Raw genomic sequence first — 19411 nt, 5'->3', positions numbered from 1 at the left:
ATGTTCCTTCCCAGTCCTGCTGTGAAGAGAATTTTGCCCCAAATGTATGAACATAGCCTTCTACTGCCTGTAGAATTCACCTGGTGGACGTCCATTTATGTTCAGTGTGTTGTTGAGGTCTAATTGCTGGATGAACTCCACTTTTTAGTTTCATATATTGACATTTTCAACGTGGATTTACTTAGAATCATAAATTCATTACATTCATGTTCCTTATTATGAATATCACTAATGTGTTGGCTGTTTTTATTGTGTGATACCCTTGACCACTGAAACCAATAAAATGTAGTGTGCTGTGAGCAGGATTCCAAGGATGAATGAATAATAAAAGGGTAATTTTCTCAAAAATTTTATTTTCTGTAAGAATAATAGGATGAAGGTGAAAGATTGTTTAACAACTATTTTAATCCACAAATTAAAGATCCATATAAATGTTATAGTTTCATCGATATTGCAAGAATATGGTTTTGACTTATAACACTGATGCTAAATTCTTCTCTCTTCCATTTAAACTTCCGTTTCCTCTGTTATAAAAATGTCCATACTTCGGTTTCCCATGTATTCTTGAATCAATATAAGGGCATATTTCTGGAATTGAATTTCTGTTGATACAAATCCCATTTCCTTTAAATGGAATGTGACAACAGATTGATTCTCTACTTCTTCCTGAAATATAAGCAAAGACACTTAAATTTATTTCACGCGTGAACTGTTTTGGAGATATTCTAGTGTCTGTAGAGTACCAAAATAAGTGACAATGGTAAAAGTATGTAAGTATAAAAACAAACTTATAAATTAAATACTTAAAGTATCCCAATAATTCTTGGTTTTTTATTTATAGCGGAATAATTGATAACAAAAAATATATACTCCTCATTATGTTATTATGAGGCAAGGAAAATTAAACTAAAATTATCAGTTTTCTCACGAATTATATGACACACTGAAGAAACAAAAGTGTGAAGTGTGTGATATTGAGTTTCTACTCATGCGTTTTCCACGTTCTTGAAATGGAATGTGTGTTTTACTGTACTTAATTTATATTACAATAACAAGCTGATAAAGCAAAAAACTGTGATCAGCTGATTGACATCACGTTTGTCCACCTTTGAAGAACACTACAGCTGTGTGGCATGAATTCAGGAATTCGTTGGTAGGTTTGCAGACGCCTTGCCACACGTCACGTAGACGGTGTAACCATGAGCCGCTGGTTTGTGTGTGTAGAGTTGATGCCCTATAGCGTCCCAGATGCGTTTCACAGGTGCAGCTCAGGTTAATTTTGGTGCTCAATATGTCAAAGTATAATCGCTATCATCCACTCAGAGAAAGAAGACCAAAAATGGAGGAATATTGGAAAAATTCTTGTAGTCGCAAATTTTTGTACAGTGGTAAGGGTAGAGTGTCATGAACATCATACTAAAAATCCCCACAAGTGGGATGTGAGCATTGGGGTTGGTGGAGCTAACTGTTTTTATGTTTTTCTTGAAGTGAAAATCTTTCTCAGTACAAAATTACATTATGTTAAATATCCTACAATAGAGGTCCCATTTAGTTTTTGTCTAGGACTTATCGTTCCTGCTGTCCCGATGATGAAGGAACCACAAATTATCAAAAATAGTTTTAGAATGGAATAAAATTAGTGTGTGCTGTATAATGAAAAGAGTTAATAAGAAATATTAGACTGTGTACCATATACACGTGCAGAAGAGCCACACTGAGGGATAGATTTTGTTCTGGGGATGCAACAGAGTGGAGGGGGTGAGGGTGGAGGGTGGGTGGAAGCGCAGTGTGGTCACACAGTACCATCCATCATTGGTCTGCAAACTGAAGTGCGATGTGATTATTCCCCATGCCATTATCCCACTACGTCACAAGAAGCAACTGCAGGATGTTTCTGAAGATTATGCATACTCACCACAGTACACCTTATGAATAACAGGCAATGCAGTGCGCAGACATGTGTGGGCTTGCTTACCTCCCACAAAATGTGTTAATCGACGTGGAATACAGACATGAGTTACTAACAGTACTAACGCAACAAACGCATATCGCATAGAATACAGATATGAGTTACTAACAGTACCAACGCAACTAACGCATATCGACAGTCTCTCCGTAAGTCTCTGTATACTGTTCTACAGTCTAGAGGAACAATTGATTCTTGCCAGCCTGCACGGTGGCTGAAGCATTCTTCCAGGAACGTCGGCTTCCTGCACCATCAGCAGCTCTCACTTTTCATTTTGTGGACAGGCTGTATCTCCCCAACATTTCGTGTCCAATTCCCTTATGCGAATAGACAAAATAACTTCAGTGAGCTCGGGTTTATATAGTGGAGATATTTTAAGTTTATTAAGTAGATAGTTATTTGTTAAGTGAGTCTTTACGTAAAAATACGTTGCTATAAACAAAGACTGAGGAGAGTGTAATTTCTACGTGTGATGTGGTCTGTGACTTTCGTAGCGTTCGTGTGAAAGGTAAATGTGGTACCTGGCTGCTATCTATCGTTGAGAGCTTATTGTAAAGCCATGTAACTGCGATATATTTATTTATTTATTTTATTTATTGATTTATTTAACCTGGCAAGATTAGGGCCATCAGGCCCTCTCTTACATCTAACCAGGCATTCTACTTATTTTACATTCATATGTTTTAGTAGGCATGTTAAACTACATCTAGTACAAATAGTGAAATAAACAATTTGAAAGGTACACCTGGAAAAATAAATACATATAGAGTTTATATTCTTAGGTCACAAGTACTGTTATAATTAGACATTATTGAAGAGACAGATTTTAGATAGGAGTGCCGGCAGCAGGGAATATGAGGGAGACTCATGGTGAAGGGAGGAGAAGAATAGAGACATGATGAAACATAATGAAGGAAATATAAAGGAAAAGAAGATTGCGTGGCTAATAGAGAAAGATGAAGAGGAAGGTATCTCAGGAGCAAGATAGGAGACGCTAGCTTTGCTTTTTGACAGATGAGGGGATTGTCCTTGTACATTAATTTTGTGGAGAAATTTGTGAGGATGATAGAAGGAAATGCTTCAACTTCTTCTTAAAAGCAGCAGGAGATCAAATTTAGCGCAAGGTAAGGGGCAGTTTGTTCCAGAGGCGGACAGCGGCAACTGAGAAGGAGTTTGCAAAAGTTTTTGTTTTGTGAGTGGGCACAGTTAGGATACCAAATAAGAGTGACCTCGTGTTTCGATTGTGATGACATGACAGGTTTTTAATCTCTGAAGCAAGGTACTGGGGTGCTTGCGCGACGAGGAGTCGGTGGAGTAGACATAGAGTGTGGTTGTCACGCAATTTGTCCGGCCGCAGCCACCCTAGCTCGGAGTATGAAGCACTAACATGATCATATCGGCGAATGTTGCAGGTGTAACGCACACAGGCATTCATGGTTAGCTCTAGCCGTCCTTTGTTTTCACTACTCTTGCCTTGTTGAATCACATCACAATAGTGGAGGTTCGGTAGAACGAGTGCTTGCACGAGCTGGCGTTTCAAGTCCTGTGGAAATATGTTCCGAAACTTTTTGAGAGCATAGAGACAAGCCGACGTCTTTCGGCACACTGCGACTGTATTCTCCGCCCAGTTGAGATGCTCATCCAAAGTTACACCCAAGTTCTTCACTGTTTTCTGATATGGTATTGGAGTACCGTCGAGCAGAATAGGAGGAGGCCGTTCGCGGAAATCTGAACTTATTAATTTCTGATGGGCTATTAAGATTACTTGCGTCTTTTTTGCATTTAGTTTAAGCCCCAGGTTTTTCGCCCATCTCACTACTGAAGACAGATCATCATTCATCTGAGCGATTGCAGTGTTTACATCTTCAGGTCTGATGCTTAGGTAGAGCTGGAGGTCCTTGGCATAGAAATGGTATATACAGGAGGACAGAACCGACGAAATATCGTTGACATATAAAGAAAACAAAAGTGGTCCTAAGACTGATCCTTGTGGCACTCCCGAGGAAACATGTTTCCAGGAAGATTTTTCATTTACGCAGACAACACATTGCTGTCTGTCTTTTAAGTAGTTTTCAAACCATCTCATTGCACCATCAGAGAAATTAAGCTGTTGCATTTTTCTGAGCTATATGTCAAAGTTAACAGTGTCAAAAGCTTTGCTGAAGTCCAGTAGTGTCAATATTGTTGCCTTTCGATTGTCGATGGCATATTTCAGGTCATCAGTTACTTTAATTAGAGCAGTGCTTGTGCTGTGATGTTTACAGAAACCGGATTGAAATTTGTCATATAGGCTGAATTCATGCAAGTGTTCAGTGAGTTGGTCATGAACAATATATTCAAGTGCTTTGGAAACAGTAGGCAGTATGCTAATTGGTCGGTAATCACTAGGCAGTTGCGGGTATTCGATCTTAGGGATGGGTCGAAATAGGCTTCTTTTCCATGCAGTGGGATATATTCCGTTCACGAGGGAAAAATTAAATATGTCAGTTAAGACAGGTACTAAGATATCGGCAACACTCTTAATCATGGTTATACCGATACTGTCGTTGTCTATTGCATCAGAAGAGATTCTCATTATTGCTTTTCTTGCTGTATTTGTTGTTACATGTTTTAGATGGAAGGTATCGTTGTTAGTTATCCTGTTTGGGGATTCTTGTGGACGGTAATTATCAGCTGTGCTGGTATTCAGAGGTGCAGAGAAGAATTCATTTAATTCGTTAGCTGACACATGAAAAGTAGTTTCCGATTTTGCCTTTCCGACCCCCAAGCTACGGAGATTCTTCCATAGAGTCGTGGGCGTCAGATCGCTGCATACAAGGGAGCGAGCGTGCCTGATTTTAGCATTGCGAATACATTGTTTCACTCTGTTCCGTAGCTTTCTATATTCTTCGAAACGCTCGGGTTTCGGATCTGCCTTGAAACGCCTGTGGGCAGCATCCCTATTAGTCATCATTTGACGTAATTCAGCTGTCAGCCATGGAGCAGGAGATTTTCTTACACGGATTGTGCGCACAGGTGCATGTTTGTCATAGAGGGCAGTGAGTTTATCACCAAGTTCATTAATTTTGCCATCGATTGTGGGTTTTCTGATTATTTGATGCCATGAGATTTCTGAGCAATCGGCTGTTAGAGCGTCAAGGTCAATACGTTTCATGTTCCTACAAGTTATGTAACGCGATTTGATCCTTGGGGGCTGCACTGAGTAGGCCAGGAATATTACATCATGTGCTCAGAGGCCAGGGGCCGATGTTTGACCAACATCTCTTACTTTGTCAGTCTGTTTCGTTGCGATTACGTCTATAAGAGTTTGAATGTGCGCCGTATGGTGTGTAGGTTGTAATGGAAGAATGTTCATGCTATTGCAACTAAACAGTTTTCTTAGGTTTGTTGCGGAGGGAGTGTCTCTTAGGAGGTCTATGTTCAAGTCACCCATTACGATGACATGTTCGTATTGACACTGAAGTGAATGTAATTCCGACTGGAAGGAACCCATTGAGCTTATTTTTGGCGGCTTGTACACGACGCCAGACAAGAATTTCCGACTTTGTATATTTATTTCAATGAACATGAATTCAGCCTCTTTTTCTTCAGCAGGGTTTGATGTACATAAGACTTTCGCTTTGAGATCTGTTCGTATATACGCGCCGACCCCGCCACCTCGCTTTTTTGATCTGTCTGCCCTAAGAAATGTGTACCCTGGGAGGTGAAAAGATGCAGAGGATATGTGTGGTTTCAACCACGTTTCGGATAAGAGGATTACGTGGTAGTTTAGTTGGTTGAAGAGGAGGCTAAGTTCTTCGTAATGCGCAGGTAAAGACTGGATGTTGCAGTGAGCTGCTAAAAGCTCTGACGCGTTCCGCCGAGCAGCCTGGAGTAGGGTGGCAGACTGGTTTGTCCCTTTGTTAGGCACTACCTGCCGCGAGGGGCACTGGCCGCTGCTTTCGCCAAGTGACATAACACAGGGGTGTCCGAGATTTTGCACGCCCTGTTTGTGACACCGCGAGTGCCGAAAGAAAGGCGCCTGCTAAAGATTTCCTGAGGTTGCGGGAGTATAGAAAATGGATTAGTGGTATTCTGTGCAAGGAGAATATGACCAAAATAGTGACGGCTGTGTGTCACTGTGTATCCTCTGTCGTACGAGGAGAAATGTAATTAGCATATTTGAAACAGCTTAGGGTGGAAATAAGGGAGAAGGGAGTGATTTAAGAGGCCGATGCTGCCAGTAGAGAGAAGTAAGCTTAGTAATTAATAGATTATCGTAGGAAGCTATAATTAAATTGAAATTTACTAAAGTGATACTGGTAGTGATTATCGTAGGAAGCTACAATTAGATTGAAATTTGCTAAAGTGATACTGATAGTGATTTTTGTTATGAACAATTTAAACCGAAGAGATGGGTGATTAATGAACTAAAGGAGAGACTAATAATTGCATAGAACTATTTCAGAATGGAAGAGAATAAACTGAGAAAATGAAAAAAGAATTAGCAGTAACTAAAATTAAGTAATGGTTAGAGCTACAGACACAAAAAAATAGTGAAAAGTTAATACAGTTACAAAAACAATTAGTTGAAGGTACAAATATGGGTATAATTAAAAAATTAATAAAATTACAAGACTATATCTGAGTATTGGGGCTGTTACAATTGCAAATGGTGTTAAGTTTGCACTTTTGGCTCGAGTAGCTTCACTTAATACTATTCAGTTCTGTCATGTTTGTGACTGTCTTCTTTCCAGCTGCTGTCTTAATGATTACTCTGCCATCCTGAGTCCACTTGGTGGTGAATTAATGAACAACCAGCAAGTTAATCCAATTCTCTCATCATTAGTTCTGTTCCTGGCAGACTGCATACATCCATTCAGAATTCCCAGCAAGTGCTGAGTGGGCTCTACTAAGTCGATCCACAAACTGCACAGTCATAGCTCATCTTCCAAGGTGTATGTGGATATGTGTGGTATAATGGACTGATCTTATTGTAATCTTAGAATAGTAATCTAGTGTAATGCAGTGCTTGACTTATTGTCATCGCGATTGTGTATGATGTCGAGTGGCAAGGGCAGCAGGTGGCCTACAGTAATGTTCTCATAGTCCATAGCTGTCATAGTGCCTTTGATTACTAGCACACCTCCTGTGCAATCCCAGCTGTGTGTTCTGCATAGCATAATATAGCCCCAAATGACCTGCATCTGTGGTGCTGTGCACCCTTCAAGCAGCTGCAATCTGGCTAATAGCTTATCTTGGCCTGACGGTCCAGTTAGTATGAGAAGATACGTGACTCAGTTGTCCAGATGACACGTCTCCATTTATCTGAGGTCCAATGTCGATGATCTCACTCGCACATGAAATATAATGAATGATATTGTTGGGTCAACGTGATAACATTTAGAGGTCGTTCCCAGCAAAACCCCTTGTTCAGCAGAGTGTGCTGATCAGTTTGCACCTTCACCAGCATTGCCCTCTGTTGTCAGATCTGCTACTGATCACCATGTAAGATGATTTTCAGAGTGGGCGACCCTCCAATCTCAGTGGCGTGCACTTCCAACATCAAGCTTTCTCTTTCCTTCAACCAATATCTGTAGATTCGCAAACGCGTGACCCACCCCAGTAGCTTCCTCATTTCTGAGATGCTGCTCGTTGCCCAGCTACTGGTCATGACAATCTTTGATATGGCAAAGTCACTTACGTCAGTGGATTTCCCATATCTATGGCCCACATCATCACTCGACGATTGCTTATTCTTCCCAGCTCCACTTATAAACGGTATGTTTTCTAACTGCAAAAAGTACTAAGAAAGCCGCCAGCCGCTATCCACTATCGCGCTGAGCAACAGTCATGGTGTTTTGTCCTGTCGTTGTACATTATACAAAAAGATATCACTAGACCAAGTTACCAGACTTGGAAAAAATGTCTTCTTGTAATGTCTGACAACTTTTGTGCTTTGGTGGTGTTATATTTATCAACGATTTTCACATCTTGATTTTAAAGAAAAGAGGACATTCCACTACAGGGTAACATTAATAACAACTACAGCCGGCAAGTATGGATGCCTGATTCGAAAAGAGGAAAAATATCCTATGAGCATGAGACCGGAAAGCCTATGTTGCCATGGTACACGGCGCTAACGAATGGCAGTTGCTCTGACCATGGGAATTGTCTTCCTTGTGCGTTGCAGACTGTCCGATTGACGCAAGGCACTGTAAGCACCAGGATGGTCCGGTACTGATATCAGGAACAGGCCGAGATGGTATGTGTGTATGGCAAATCAGGTGAAAACAGTCGACAGGCAGCACAGCTGTACCAAAACAAGTACCCTCGCAGGCACCAACATTTTAAGCGCCTTTTAAGCGTTTGTGTGATCATAGGACCTTTCAGACAGACGAATATGCTGGGAGGCGGCAAACTGTGCATACACCAGATTTGGAGGACCGGGTTCTACAAGATATTGAGATGAACTCTAGCACAAGCTCCAGGCAAGTGGCCCAACAACATGGTTTCCTCAATGACAACCGCTACTGTCCCCATCACCTAGCCTACGGAATATCAGACCCGCTGTGTGGCTGGATTGAAGAGTTTTTAACAAACAGAACACAGCATCTTCTCAATGGAGAGACGTCTACAGACGTCAAAGCAACCTCTGGCATGCCACAGGGGAGTGTTATGGGACTATTGCTTTTCACAGTATATATAAACGACCTAGTAGATAGTGTCGTAAGTTCAATGCGGCTTTTGGCTGATGATGCTGTAGTATACAGAGAAGTTGCAGCGTTAGAAAATTGCAGTGAAATGCAGGACGATCTGCAGCGGATAAGCATTTGGTGCATGGAGTGGCAACTGACCCTTAACGTAGACAAATGTAACGTATTGCGAATACGTAGAAAGAAGGATCCTTTATTGTATGATTATATGATAGCGGAACAAACACTGGTAGCAGTTACTTCTGTAAAATATCTGGGAGGATGCGTACGGAACGATTTGAAGTGGAATGATTATATAAAGTTAATTGTTGGTAAGGCTGGTGCCAGGTTAAGATTCATTGGGAAAGTCCTCAGAAAATGTAGTCCATCAACAAAGGAGGTGGCTTACAAAACACTCGTTGCACCTCTACTTGAGTATTGCTCATCAGTGTGGGATCCGTACTAGGTCGGGTTGACAGAGGAAATAGGGAAGATCCAAAGAAGAGCGGTGCGTTTCTTCACAGGGTTATTTGGAAAGCGTGATAGCGTTACGGAGATGTTTAGCAAACTCGAGTGGCAGACTCTGCAAGAGAGGCGCTCTGCATTGCAGTTTAGCTTGCTGTCCAGGTTTCGAGAGGGTGCATTTCTGGATGAGGTATCGAATATATTGCTTCCCTCTACTCATACCTTCCAAGGAGATCACGAATGTAAAATTACAGAGATTCGAGCGCGGACGGAGGCTTTCCGGTAGTCGTTCTTCCCGCGAACCATACGCGACTGGAACAGGAAAGGGAGGTAACGACAGTGGCACGTAAAGTGCCCTCCGCCACACACCGTTGTGTGGCTTGCGAAATGTAGATGTAGACGTAGACCAACGACAAGTAGAACGATTATCAGCATGGATTTCCCTCTACAGGAAGGACTTTCCCAGTGGTTTTTGCACCAGATCGTCACCATTACTGGATTTCAGTCATCAGTCCTCTTTACTGATGAAGCAACCTTTAGCAGAACTGCCATCATCAACCTGCATAATAGTCATCCCATCAGCATCGGTTCAGCTTGAGTGTGTTGACAGGAATTCTAGGCGAACACATACTTGGGCCAGTTATTATTCCACAACGCCTCGATGGAGGAATGTACCTGGGCTTCTTCGAAATGTGCCTTTGGCAACATGACAGGTTATGTGGTTTCTGCGTGACAAAACACTACCGCATGTCCGCATTACAGCTCACCGACACCCCAACAGCATCGTCACCGGACTCTGGATAGGACACAGAGACCCTGCAGCACCGCCTGCTAGATCACTGGACTTAAAGCCGACAGGTTTTTTTTTTTATCACTGGGGCCATCTGAAAAGCGTCGTGTATGCTGCACCGGTTCCTGATGTGCAGTCCCTTCAACAGAATGTTCACAGTGCGTATGTCGCAGTTCGGTGAGAGGCTGGCACGTGTCAAATGGTACAGCAATCCATTATTCGACGTGTGAATGCGTGCATGGCGTTAGAACCACTTTCAAGATCTGTTGTGACGTGGATACGATGCAGCTCTGCACTGTGTTTTCGGACAATTTGTTGTCGTTGCACGAACACCGTCAGTTTCTGGACACATGTTCCTAGGACATTTCTCCTTCTATCTCCAGTCTCTTTGTCGGTTTTCTGCATACTGACCGTGTGTACATGTAACAGTAGCGGCCATTAAAATTGTTACACCACGAAGATGACGTGCTACAGACGCGAAATTTAACCGATAGGTAGAAGATGCTGTGATATGCAAATTATTAGATTTTCAGAACATTCACACAAGGTTGGCGACGGTGGCGACGCCTACAACGTGCTGACATGATAAAATCTTCCAACCGATTTCACATACACAAACAGCAGTTGATCGCTGTTGCCTGGTGAAACGTTGTTGTGATGCCTCGTGTAAGGAGGAGAAATGCGTACCATCACGTTTCCGACTTTGATAAAGGTCGGATTGTAGCCTATCGCGACATTGCTGCTCGCGTTGGTCGAGACCCAATGACTGTTAGGAGATTACGGAATCGGTGGGTTCAGGAGGGTAATACGGAACGCCGTGCTGGAGCCCAGCGGCCTCGCATCACTAGCAGTCGAGATGGCAGGCATCTTATCCGCATGGCAGTAACGGATCGTGCAGCTACGTCTCGGTCCCTGAGTCAACAGATAGGGACGTTTTCAAGACAACAACCATTTGCACGAACAGTTCGACGACGTTTGCAGCAGCATGGACTATCAGCATGGAGACCACGGCTGTGGTTACCCTTGACGCTGTATCACAGACAGGAGCGCCGGCGATGGTGTACTCGACGAAGAACCTGGGTGCACGAATGACAAAACGTCATTTTTTCGGATGAATCCAGGCTCTGTTTACAGCATTGCGATGGTCGCATCCGTGTTTGGCGACATCGCGGTGAACGCACTTTGGAAGCGTGTATTCGTCATCGCGATACTGGCGTATCACCCGGCGTGATGGTATGGGGTGCTTTTGGTTACACGTCTCGCTCACCTCTTGTTCTCATTGACGGCACTTTGAACAGTGGACGTTACATTTCAGATGTGTTACTACCCGTGGCTCTACCATTCATTCGATCCCTGCAAAACCCTACATTTCAGCAGGATAATGCACGACCACATGTTGCAGGTCCTGCACGGGCCTTTCTGGATACAGAAAGTGTTCGACTGCTGCCCTGGCTAGCACATTCTCCAGATCTCTCACCAACTGAAAACGTCTGGTCAATGGTGGCCGAGTAACTGGCTCATCACAATACGTCAGTCACTACTCTTGATGACGTGTGGTATCGTGTTGAAGCTGCATTGGCAGCTGTACCTGTACACGCCATCCGAACTCTGTTTGACTCAATGCCCAGGCGTATCAAGGTCGTTATTACAGCTGGAGGTGGTTGTTCTTAGTACTGATTTCTCAGGATCTATGCACCCAAATTGCGTGAAAAGGTAATCACATGTCAGTTCTAGTATAATATATTTCTCCAATGAATACCCGTTTATCATCGGAATTTCTTCTTGGTGTAGCAATTTTAATAGCCAGTAGTGTAAATTACTTTTAGAAAGCAAGAAACACTGCACTTGTGGGATTGATTAAATAAAGAAGATTGGGCTATATAGATGGAGAATTATGTTTCGTCAGCAAAATGTTCAACAAAGAAACGCAAACGGAATTTATTTTGCCATCTTGTCATCAGTGGGAAACTGTGTACATTAGAACATCATACAGTTACCTGCAACCTTATCCCAGAACTTGTCAAGCAATAGCTGCAGTCAACAAGCCTCCATTTGGTGCATGATCAGAGAAACTTTCTATGCCACTGTCGTGCTTCCCTTTTCCTGATTCCTTCCCGAACGGTATACAGAAGAATGGATGTCGGTATGTTTCCGCATAAGTTCAGATTTCCTTGATTTTCTGATGATGGTAATTTCATGAGCTATGTATGTGAGGAAGCAATACGTTGCCAGATTCTTTTTCAAATATATCCTCTCAGAATTTCATCAGTAAACGTTTATATGCCTCATAACGTGTGCCAGTGAAGATGATGAACGTTTTCGTGAGCTTCTAATGTTTTTCAACTGGACTTTCGATCTTCTTTCGATTTTTCTCTTCTTTTATAATCCTTAAAGGCTCGCATTTTTCAGAATACAATACTTTACTTTTATGCAATTTATTGACTTATGATACACGTAAGTAATGCATTAAAGCTATATGTGATCTTTGGCACTTAGATGCATATTTTAATTTTTTTTGTGACATTGAAATTCTCTCTTCTGAATTCAAGCTGAGCAGCCCCAGCTCCTGTTCTTTCCATCAGCTGCCAGGTATTATCTATCGGTATGTCAATCGGCCAAGAAAATAAAAGCCAGTATCTTTTCCCTGCCCAGTATTTATTCTGCATCTAGAAGCATGGATCATACCCACTCGCCCATATAATTATGATAGGCTGCCATAATTTGAGGACGTTGTGCTGAAATGGTCTTCTTCCCATGTGCAGAGTATCATTTTAAATATAACACATGTTCCACTCTATGAGAAGTCGATGCTTCAGCAACTGCTGAATTTTCCGCCCATTCTGTTACAATAACGCCATCATCCTTGTAAGATGAAGATTTAAAAATCCCATTTGCATTTCGTTAGCTAGCTCTTCCTTTGGAGAAATGAGGCAAGATTTGAGAACTCTGTTTTTTTCTAATAGTTCCCGTCCCTCCATAAACTTGTTCTGCTGGGAAAGTCAGAACATCAAATCCCCAGAAGAAATTCTGTGGCACTAGCCTTACTTCCAGTGTTAAATTTTCTACATCTAAATGAGTGAGGTGGCAGCATTACCAAACTGTTCTGCTTTTGCATTAGGCGACTTTTCTTGATAAAAAGAAGAATTTACAAAACATCCAGAAGTGGCGGACCAAACGAAAATTTGTATTCAAATCGTTTCCGCCTGATAAGTTGCTAGCAAGTGGGTCTCTCAAAATATTTTATCATCGATTCCTCACAAGGCTGATGTTGAGAAACAAAGAGTTTATTACATTTGTCTCTTACTCTGTCAGTAAAGGATCTGTTTTACCACAACTTGACCTTTCCAGCAAATTTATTACTTTCACTACAGTGTAGGTATCTGAGTATTTGTCCTTCTCATCGAATTCCATACAAGCTCGTACCTTGTGTCCACACTGGAAACGCTGTGTAGCCACTTACTGACGAGAGGGTTACAACTATTTAGAATGACGATGCCGAGGAAACACATTATTTCCTGAGACGCTGTGTGAGGATTTGGGAAGTTCTTAGAAAGTGTGCGGGTGTTTGACCCTTCGACTAGGAATTGTATGAGATCATCATCAGAAAGTAACTCCCCACTACACTTGTCAACACATGTGCAAGAGCTTCAGTCAGGAAAAAGTTCCAGTTTAGAAGTTAATGCACCATAAGTATAAATACAGGTTTTCTGCTTATTTCCGAATTTCTCAAATCTGCTTCTGTTTTTGAATCTATCAGACTTAATTTAAGCTTTGGCCTGGAGTTGCCGATGGTTGAGAATGTCTGGTTTTCCCCCTTCATTGTCATCATCATCATCTGAGTCCCCATCCGTCGGAACTGCTAGATCAGGGGGACTATGTACGTTCCAACTGTCTGGGGGGACAGGATGTCTAGGACATCCTGCTCAGTCAGACCTGGTTGCAAACATTCCGCGATACCTTTGTTACGAAACAAAAGAGAGATAAGAAGCGAAATCATTTTTGACGCTGCCACCTGCCCAGTCTGTGCACATGGACCTGACTGAAAAACTCAGTTTATAAACAGAATGTAAATTGATGGATAACAACTTCTTTCAAACCAAACCCCCAATATACATATTTAGATCTACTGCAAACAGTTTCACCCGGAAAAACAAAGAACTTCTTCATAAAACAGTACTTACTTAACATCAGTATGCTACATTTCTGTTGTTGAACCACTACCTATAATACAGGCTGTCACAAACACAATGGGAATGCTAACAATGAAGTGTGAAAACTAAGAATGTAGAAATCAAACCTCTCTGACAAGACTACATTGTCATCAACGCTAAAAATAATTGTGAGCTGACAGTGAAGAAAGAACAAAACTATTCAACATTTGCGTCAATATGGACCTGACCGCTCAACCTTTTTGTAAATTACCTCTTCCACAGATCAAATAATTTTGCTTGTGATCTTTCAAAGAATCTTCCTGGCACACGTTTTGTGCGGGTGTTCAATTTAAGATCACCCTGTATGCAAAATCCAAGTAATTTCGTGGCTGTTTCTGTTTCCTGTTATTTTTCATCACGGTTGTACATTTCACGAAATTTTCTGCGAGTACAACTTTCAGATATACAAGCACATCACCTGTGAGTAGCCATATACAGCTTCAGTCATTTTCCACAATCGATGTGGCTGAGCACACGTCAGTACACATTACGGGGCGGCGGGTAATTATGGGAATTATATAAACTGATTCGACGCCTTTTTACGAGAGCCTGGCAACTATTTTTGTGGTCAGCTAGAAAGCGATGGAGAACATACTGACCATAGTTTCCAGCCTGCACATCCACATTCTTGTCCAGCCCACTGAAAGAAATGTTTCTATTCTCTTTTTGCTAAGCGGGATCAGGACTATCATCATAAATGAAATTTTAGAGTTCTAGTTTATACTTATAGTTGGTAAAGTTTCACACACATAACATTGTCAATGCCATTATGTTCATACTGACAGTAGATCTTTGTTTCCTAAACAGCACTATTAGCATTTCAGAGGCGAGCTCTATGGTAAATTGCTACCATATTGTCTTTCGCCCTGACTACTGATACTTAATTAAATTAAATGCTCGCCACAAAAGTGGAAGATAATTTCCCCATTTGCCACGCGAATTTGTAAATATCACGGACGGCACACTAACAATTACATTGGCGACAATCTAAGCGATCCAGGACGGTGTACAGTCCTCGCGAGTTATTACAGAAAATCAGCGTTTTACAACAGCGCGCAATACGGCATTCGAGTGACATGGATCGTACAGTGGCTGGGTGCGAAGTGAAGCCTGTCAGGCTGTATTTGTATACGTGGCGCAGCGGACGGCCAAGGGAACACCTGCTGTCATCCGCCCTATGCACACGGCAGCAGTTACTAAACGGCCGCTTTCTCTGACACATAATCTTTATTAATGTAATTATGAATTGATTTAGAACATCTTCATATTTGCCTGCATGTAGGCACGTTGATTGAAATTACAGAGAAAGTTTCAGCTCGATTGCTTAAAAACGTCGCCTTCTAGAAGTTTTAGAGCGGAACTGACAGCAAAAAAATGGTTCAAATGGCTCTGAGCACTATGCGACTTAACTTCTGAGGTCATCAGTCGCCTAGAAAGAATTAATAAAACCTAACTAACCTAAGGACATCACACACATCCATGCCCGAGGCAGGATTCGAACCTGCGACCGTAGCGGTCGTTCAGTTCCAGACTGCAGCACCTAGAACCGCACGGCCACTCTGGCCGGAAACTGACAGCAGATCCTTCCATATGAACTATAAACTTAAGAGACCTTGTACTGGTTGTTATTAACAGTACGGCCCTGAAATTTGTTATATCTTCATTATTTAATAGGTTTTATCATGTGCAATAAACAAAATTTTCTAGCATTACAATTACAGATACTTAATCTACTACAAACGGGTATGTTTTAGTTACGAATTTAGTTTTCATTAAATTATTCGAAAACTATTAGCAGTAGCTTAATGTGGTCACGTAATTATTATCTTTAAGTTGAACTCAAACCTTACCCAAATTTGTACATTTCTAAGTATAATATTTAGCGCCTTCAATTTTTCTTAAAAACGTGGATTCTGACCACAATTTTTATTTAATCAAATTTAGACTTGCACCAATTAATTATGACCAATTTCTTGCTTCATAGCTTTATTGTTTAGCGCCATTTAATTTTTTCTTAAAACGGTATATTTATGAAAACTACTGATCTTTTCACCCACACACTTGGCATTTAAAACATGATTACATTAACATATATCTTGAAAAAAGTTTGAAAACGGCAGTTTTAACTTTTAATTTCGTTCTTAATTATGACGCAATACTTGTGTGCTACGCGCAGACGCTTTATGGTGACGTGGCGGTACTCGCAGTGAATTGTGGTGAGTCCCGGCACAATCACTCGCCTCTGCATCTCTTAAACGATACAGCCCTTGTTTCGCTACAACATCTCACTAAGCTGTGTACAAATTCCAGCTGTAGCAGCCTCCTTTACTGGCAGCCCTGTGCTGCCGAACCCAGGACCCAAGTCAGTCGGACCCCACTGTCAGACTGTGTACCTTAACCTAATGTGTGCTAGACGGGACAACACTGAACGCCAGCCATGATGGCAGCACACTTACGGACTTAGCCACATTTCACCAAACGAGGCCAGCCTGCAGCTCGGGAGTGCTCACTGCAACCAAGCAGCACCACGAGCGTCGGTTTCTGGGGGTGGAATAAATATACCGATGGTATGGCTGCCACTGGCAAACTGTTGGGCAACAACCTAGTACCTACGCACCACACCGCCGCAGCCAAGTCCCAGGTGGAGAGCTGAAGGCCTTCCTGACCACTAGGAGCCTGGACCCACCATCCTCCCTGAAGCTCAATCACGATTGACCTTAGAAAATTGAGTCAGAAGCCTTGTTGTCACTCCTACAGCTGAATCAAAGACCTCGTCTCCAGCTGCAGCATACAGCATCGAATTAGATAAGGCTGACTGGATTGACTGCACTGTATTACTGTATTTTTCTCATGTTCCCCATGCAAGCGTTATGACTGGCAAATGGCAGCACTGTATGGCACACTTCGTTAAGCCAGAGGAACCTGTCGATTTGTTACAGTTTTGGAAAAATGTTGATGATTACACTAGCATGAGTCCCGTAAGACGCACACAGTACAACTTAATGGGACAGAGTGCACTGTGCACAGAGCTAGCATCAGTTAAGTGTTAAATATGACAAAAATTTGTTCCTTATGTGAAACAGTAAACTGAGACAAGATTTCTCAGTATTACACATAAGATATAGAAGTAATGTTTTAACATTGCAGTTGCCTATGTTTTTGTTGTTGTGGTTGTTGATATCATTGTTGTTCCTATTTCGTTTTTCTGTTGTATTTGTTACATAGATATTCCACAGTGCCAGAATGAGAAACATAGGGGGTTACCACGTGGGAAGCAGTGCAGTCTTTGGTCTAAAAAATGGCTGAAATGAAGGCAAATAATATAGAACTACATAGACAGTGGAATGCTGTAAGTGAGGATAGGGCTTCATTCGGTTTGACCAGTTCCACACTCGATTCAGTCCGTGGGCGGAGAAAATTCCCCGACCAAGCCGGGAATCGAACTGGGGCCCAGAGGATTGACAATGCATCATGCTGACCATTGAGCTGCTGGAGTCGGACAGTATGATGAGTATCTACAACAGTGACGATTGTGTTGTGGAGAAAACACGTATTGATTTAAGTAGCTATACTCCCAGATTCTCATTCGAACTGCAAAAAAATTTCTTTTCATTAGAATATTGTAAACAAAAAATATGTACTTTCGGTAAATTATGAATCCGAGAGTTACAAGCGACAAAGCAAAGATTACACCTGTAACTGAAATGTTGTTAAATTGAGACTGACTTTCAGAAGACTGTTAAAATAATGATATGTCTATAAAGATTCTATTAGGGGATATTTTTGAGTGTCCTCCTTCAAAAGTTTACACTAGAAGTACAACTCATAATATTACTGATTTCAATGAAGTCTTATTGGGGAGACTTTTTAGTGACTGTGTATTAAAATTATCAGCAGTCACTCATTTTTACTGATATCTTCAAGGTGGTTACATAATGGGTTCAAGTTTTCTACATAAGATGTGCACAATATGGACATAGTGGCTGTTGTAAAGCATTCAGTATGACTTCCTTTCCTAAGGTTTCCAGCAAAGTGTGTTTTTAAATATTGGTGAGTTTTTCGTTCCACATGTCTGCTCCACAGAGCTTACCTATATCCATTAACATGTAACATGTCTGCAGCCATGATGTCAAGTCTTCAAACAGGCAGAGTTTAAAAACTGTAATTTATCAGTGTAAGTAACTATTTCCATAGTTATATTTCAATTATTTTGATACAAAAGGATAGCTGATATTTTATAATAACTGAGTTCCAACTGCCCGCCAAATTCTTGTTACTGCTGAAAACTTTTAAGATGTAGACGTTTGTTTAAGTTCTGCTTGCAACTATATGTTTTTCAGAAGCTTTCTGAGAAACCTAGTTTCTTTTCTAACGTATCATAGACTACATTTGGTTCTGCCCTATTTCTTGTAAGATGTTGGTGCTCTGACATTTCTAATCACTAGTAATTTACCACAGAATACAGTGCTGATGGATGTAATGTGTGCTCGTGCAGTATAAATTTACTTTAGTGTTATAGGGGAGATTCAATAAAAGGGAGAGAATAAGATACTGTTGAAGTATAAAACTACTTCTATAAAATGACACCAAGAAGAGCACTGAATTCAAAGTTCTCAGGTGACAAGCAGATTTCCATACTCAGTGTCACATACGTTTCTACAGGACACATCACAGAGAAGTTTAGGACTTGACATAGACATGGATTCACAGCAATATGTTGCAACATGTGCACCTATCTCTACCAGGCCAGCATGTATCTAGAAACTACTAGGAATTTAACTAACTCATCTATATCAAAATACCACTGACACATCACATGTGACTGTCTTTATCTGGGTAGATTGGTTTCAGAAATGTTAAACTTACCATCATGTTCACAAATGTAGCTTTTAAAACCGACTTTTAAGTAATTATGTTTTGTTATGTATTTGACACTTCTCTTCCTTTCATTATCAGTGATGGTGCAACCTTTCTTTATTACTTTTTTCATATATTTCAGAAAGACTTGAGAAGTAAAGACGTTCTTTGGAAATGTATTTTGGAAATTCTGCCTAGTGTGTATAATTCAAACATGGGCAGCCATTCATAACAGAAGGCAAAGGGAAAATCACTTACCTGTGTATACTCTGATATGAGATGATAATTTTCATTAAATCTTGACTGCAATAAAGTAGCTAAGTCGTTGTCTTCCAATGGCTGCTGTGTACTTGAGTCTCTGGTCAGGTACAGGAGGATGTATGTCCTGTAGGGAGTAAGGGAAATCCAAAGTTACATTTCTCATATTACATTAGAAATACGAGAGTTA

At 41.3% G+C, this 19411-nt stretch overlaps 1 protein-coding gene across 1 annotated transcript in view; it reads right to left on the bottom strand.

Annotated features, from left to right (window-relative positions):
- Positions 1-333: 333 nt before the first annotated feature.
- The window catches only part of LOC126426813 (phosphatidylinositol phosphatase PTPRQ-like), a 267688-nt gene continuing 248610 nt past the window's right edge, over positions 334-19411 (bottom strand). The window contains exons 15-16 of the mRNA XM_050088816.1: positions 19222-19348; positions 334-666 (exon numbers count right to left, since the gene is read on the bottom strand). Coding sequence (XP_049944773.1) covers positions 508-666; positions 19222-19348 — 286 coding nt within the window. The 3' untranslated portion in view covers positions 334-507. The remainder of the gene's footprint in view (positions 667-19221; positions 19349-19411) is intronic.

The sequence above is a fragment of the Schistocerca serialis genome, chromosome 11, assembly GCF_023864345.2.
Source record: "Schistocerca serialis cubense isolate TAMUIC-IGC-003099 chromosome 11, iqSchSeri2.2, whole genome shotgun sequence".
NCBI classification, from domain to species: Eukaryota; Metazoa; Arthropoda; class Insecta; order Orthoptera; family Acrididae; genus Schistocerca; species Schistocerca serialis.
The sequence above is the reverse complement of the archived record's forward strand: the minus strand, read 5'-3'. Positions and strand labels throughout refer to the sequence as shown.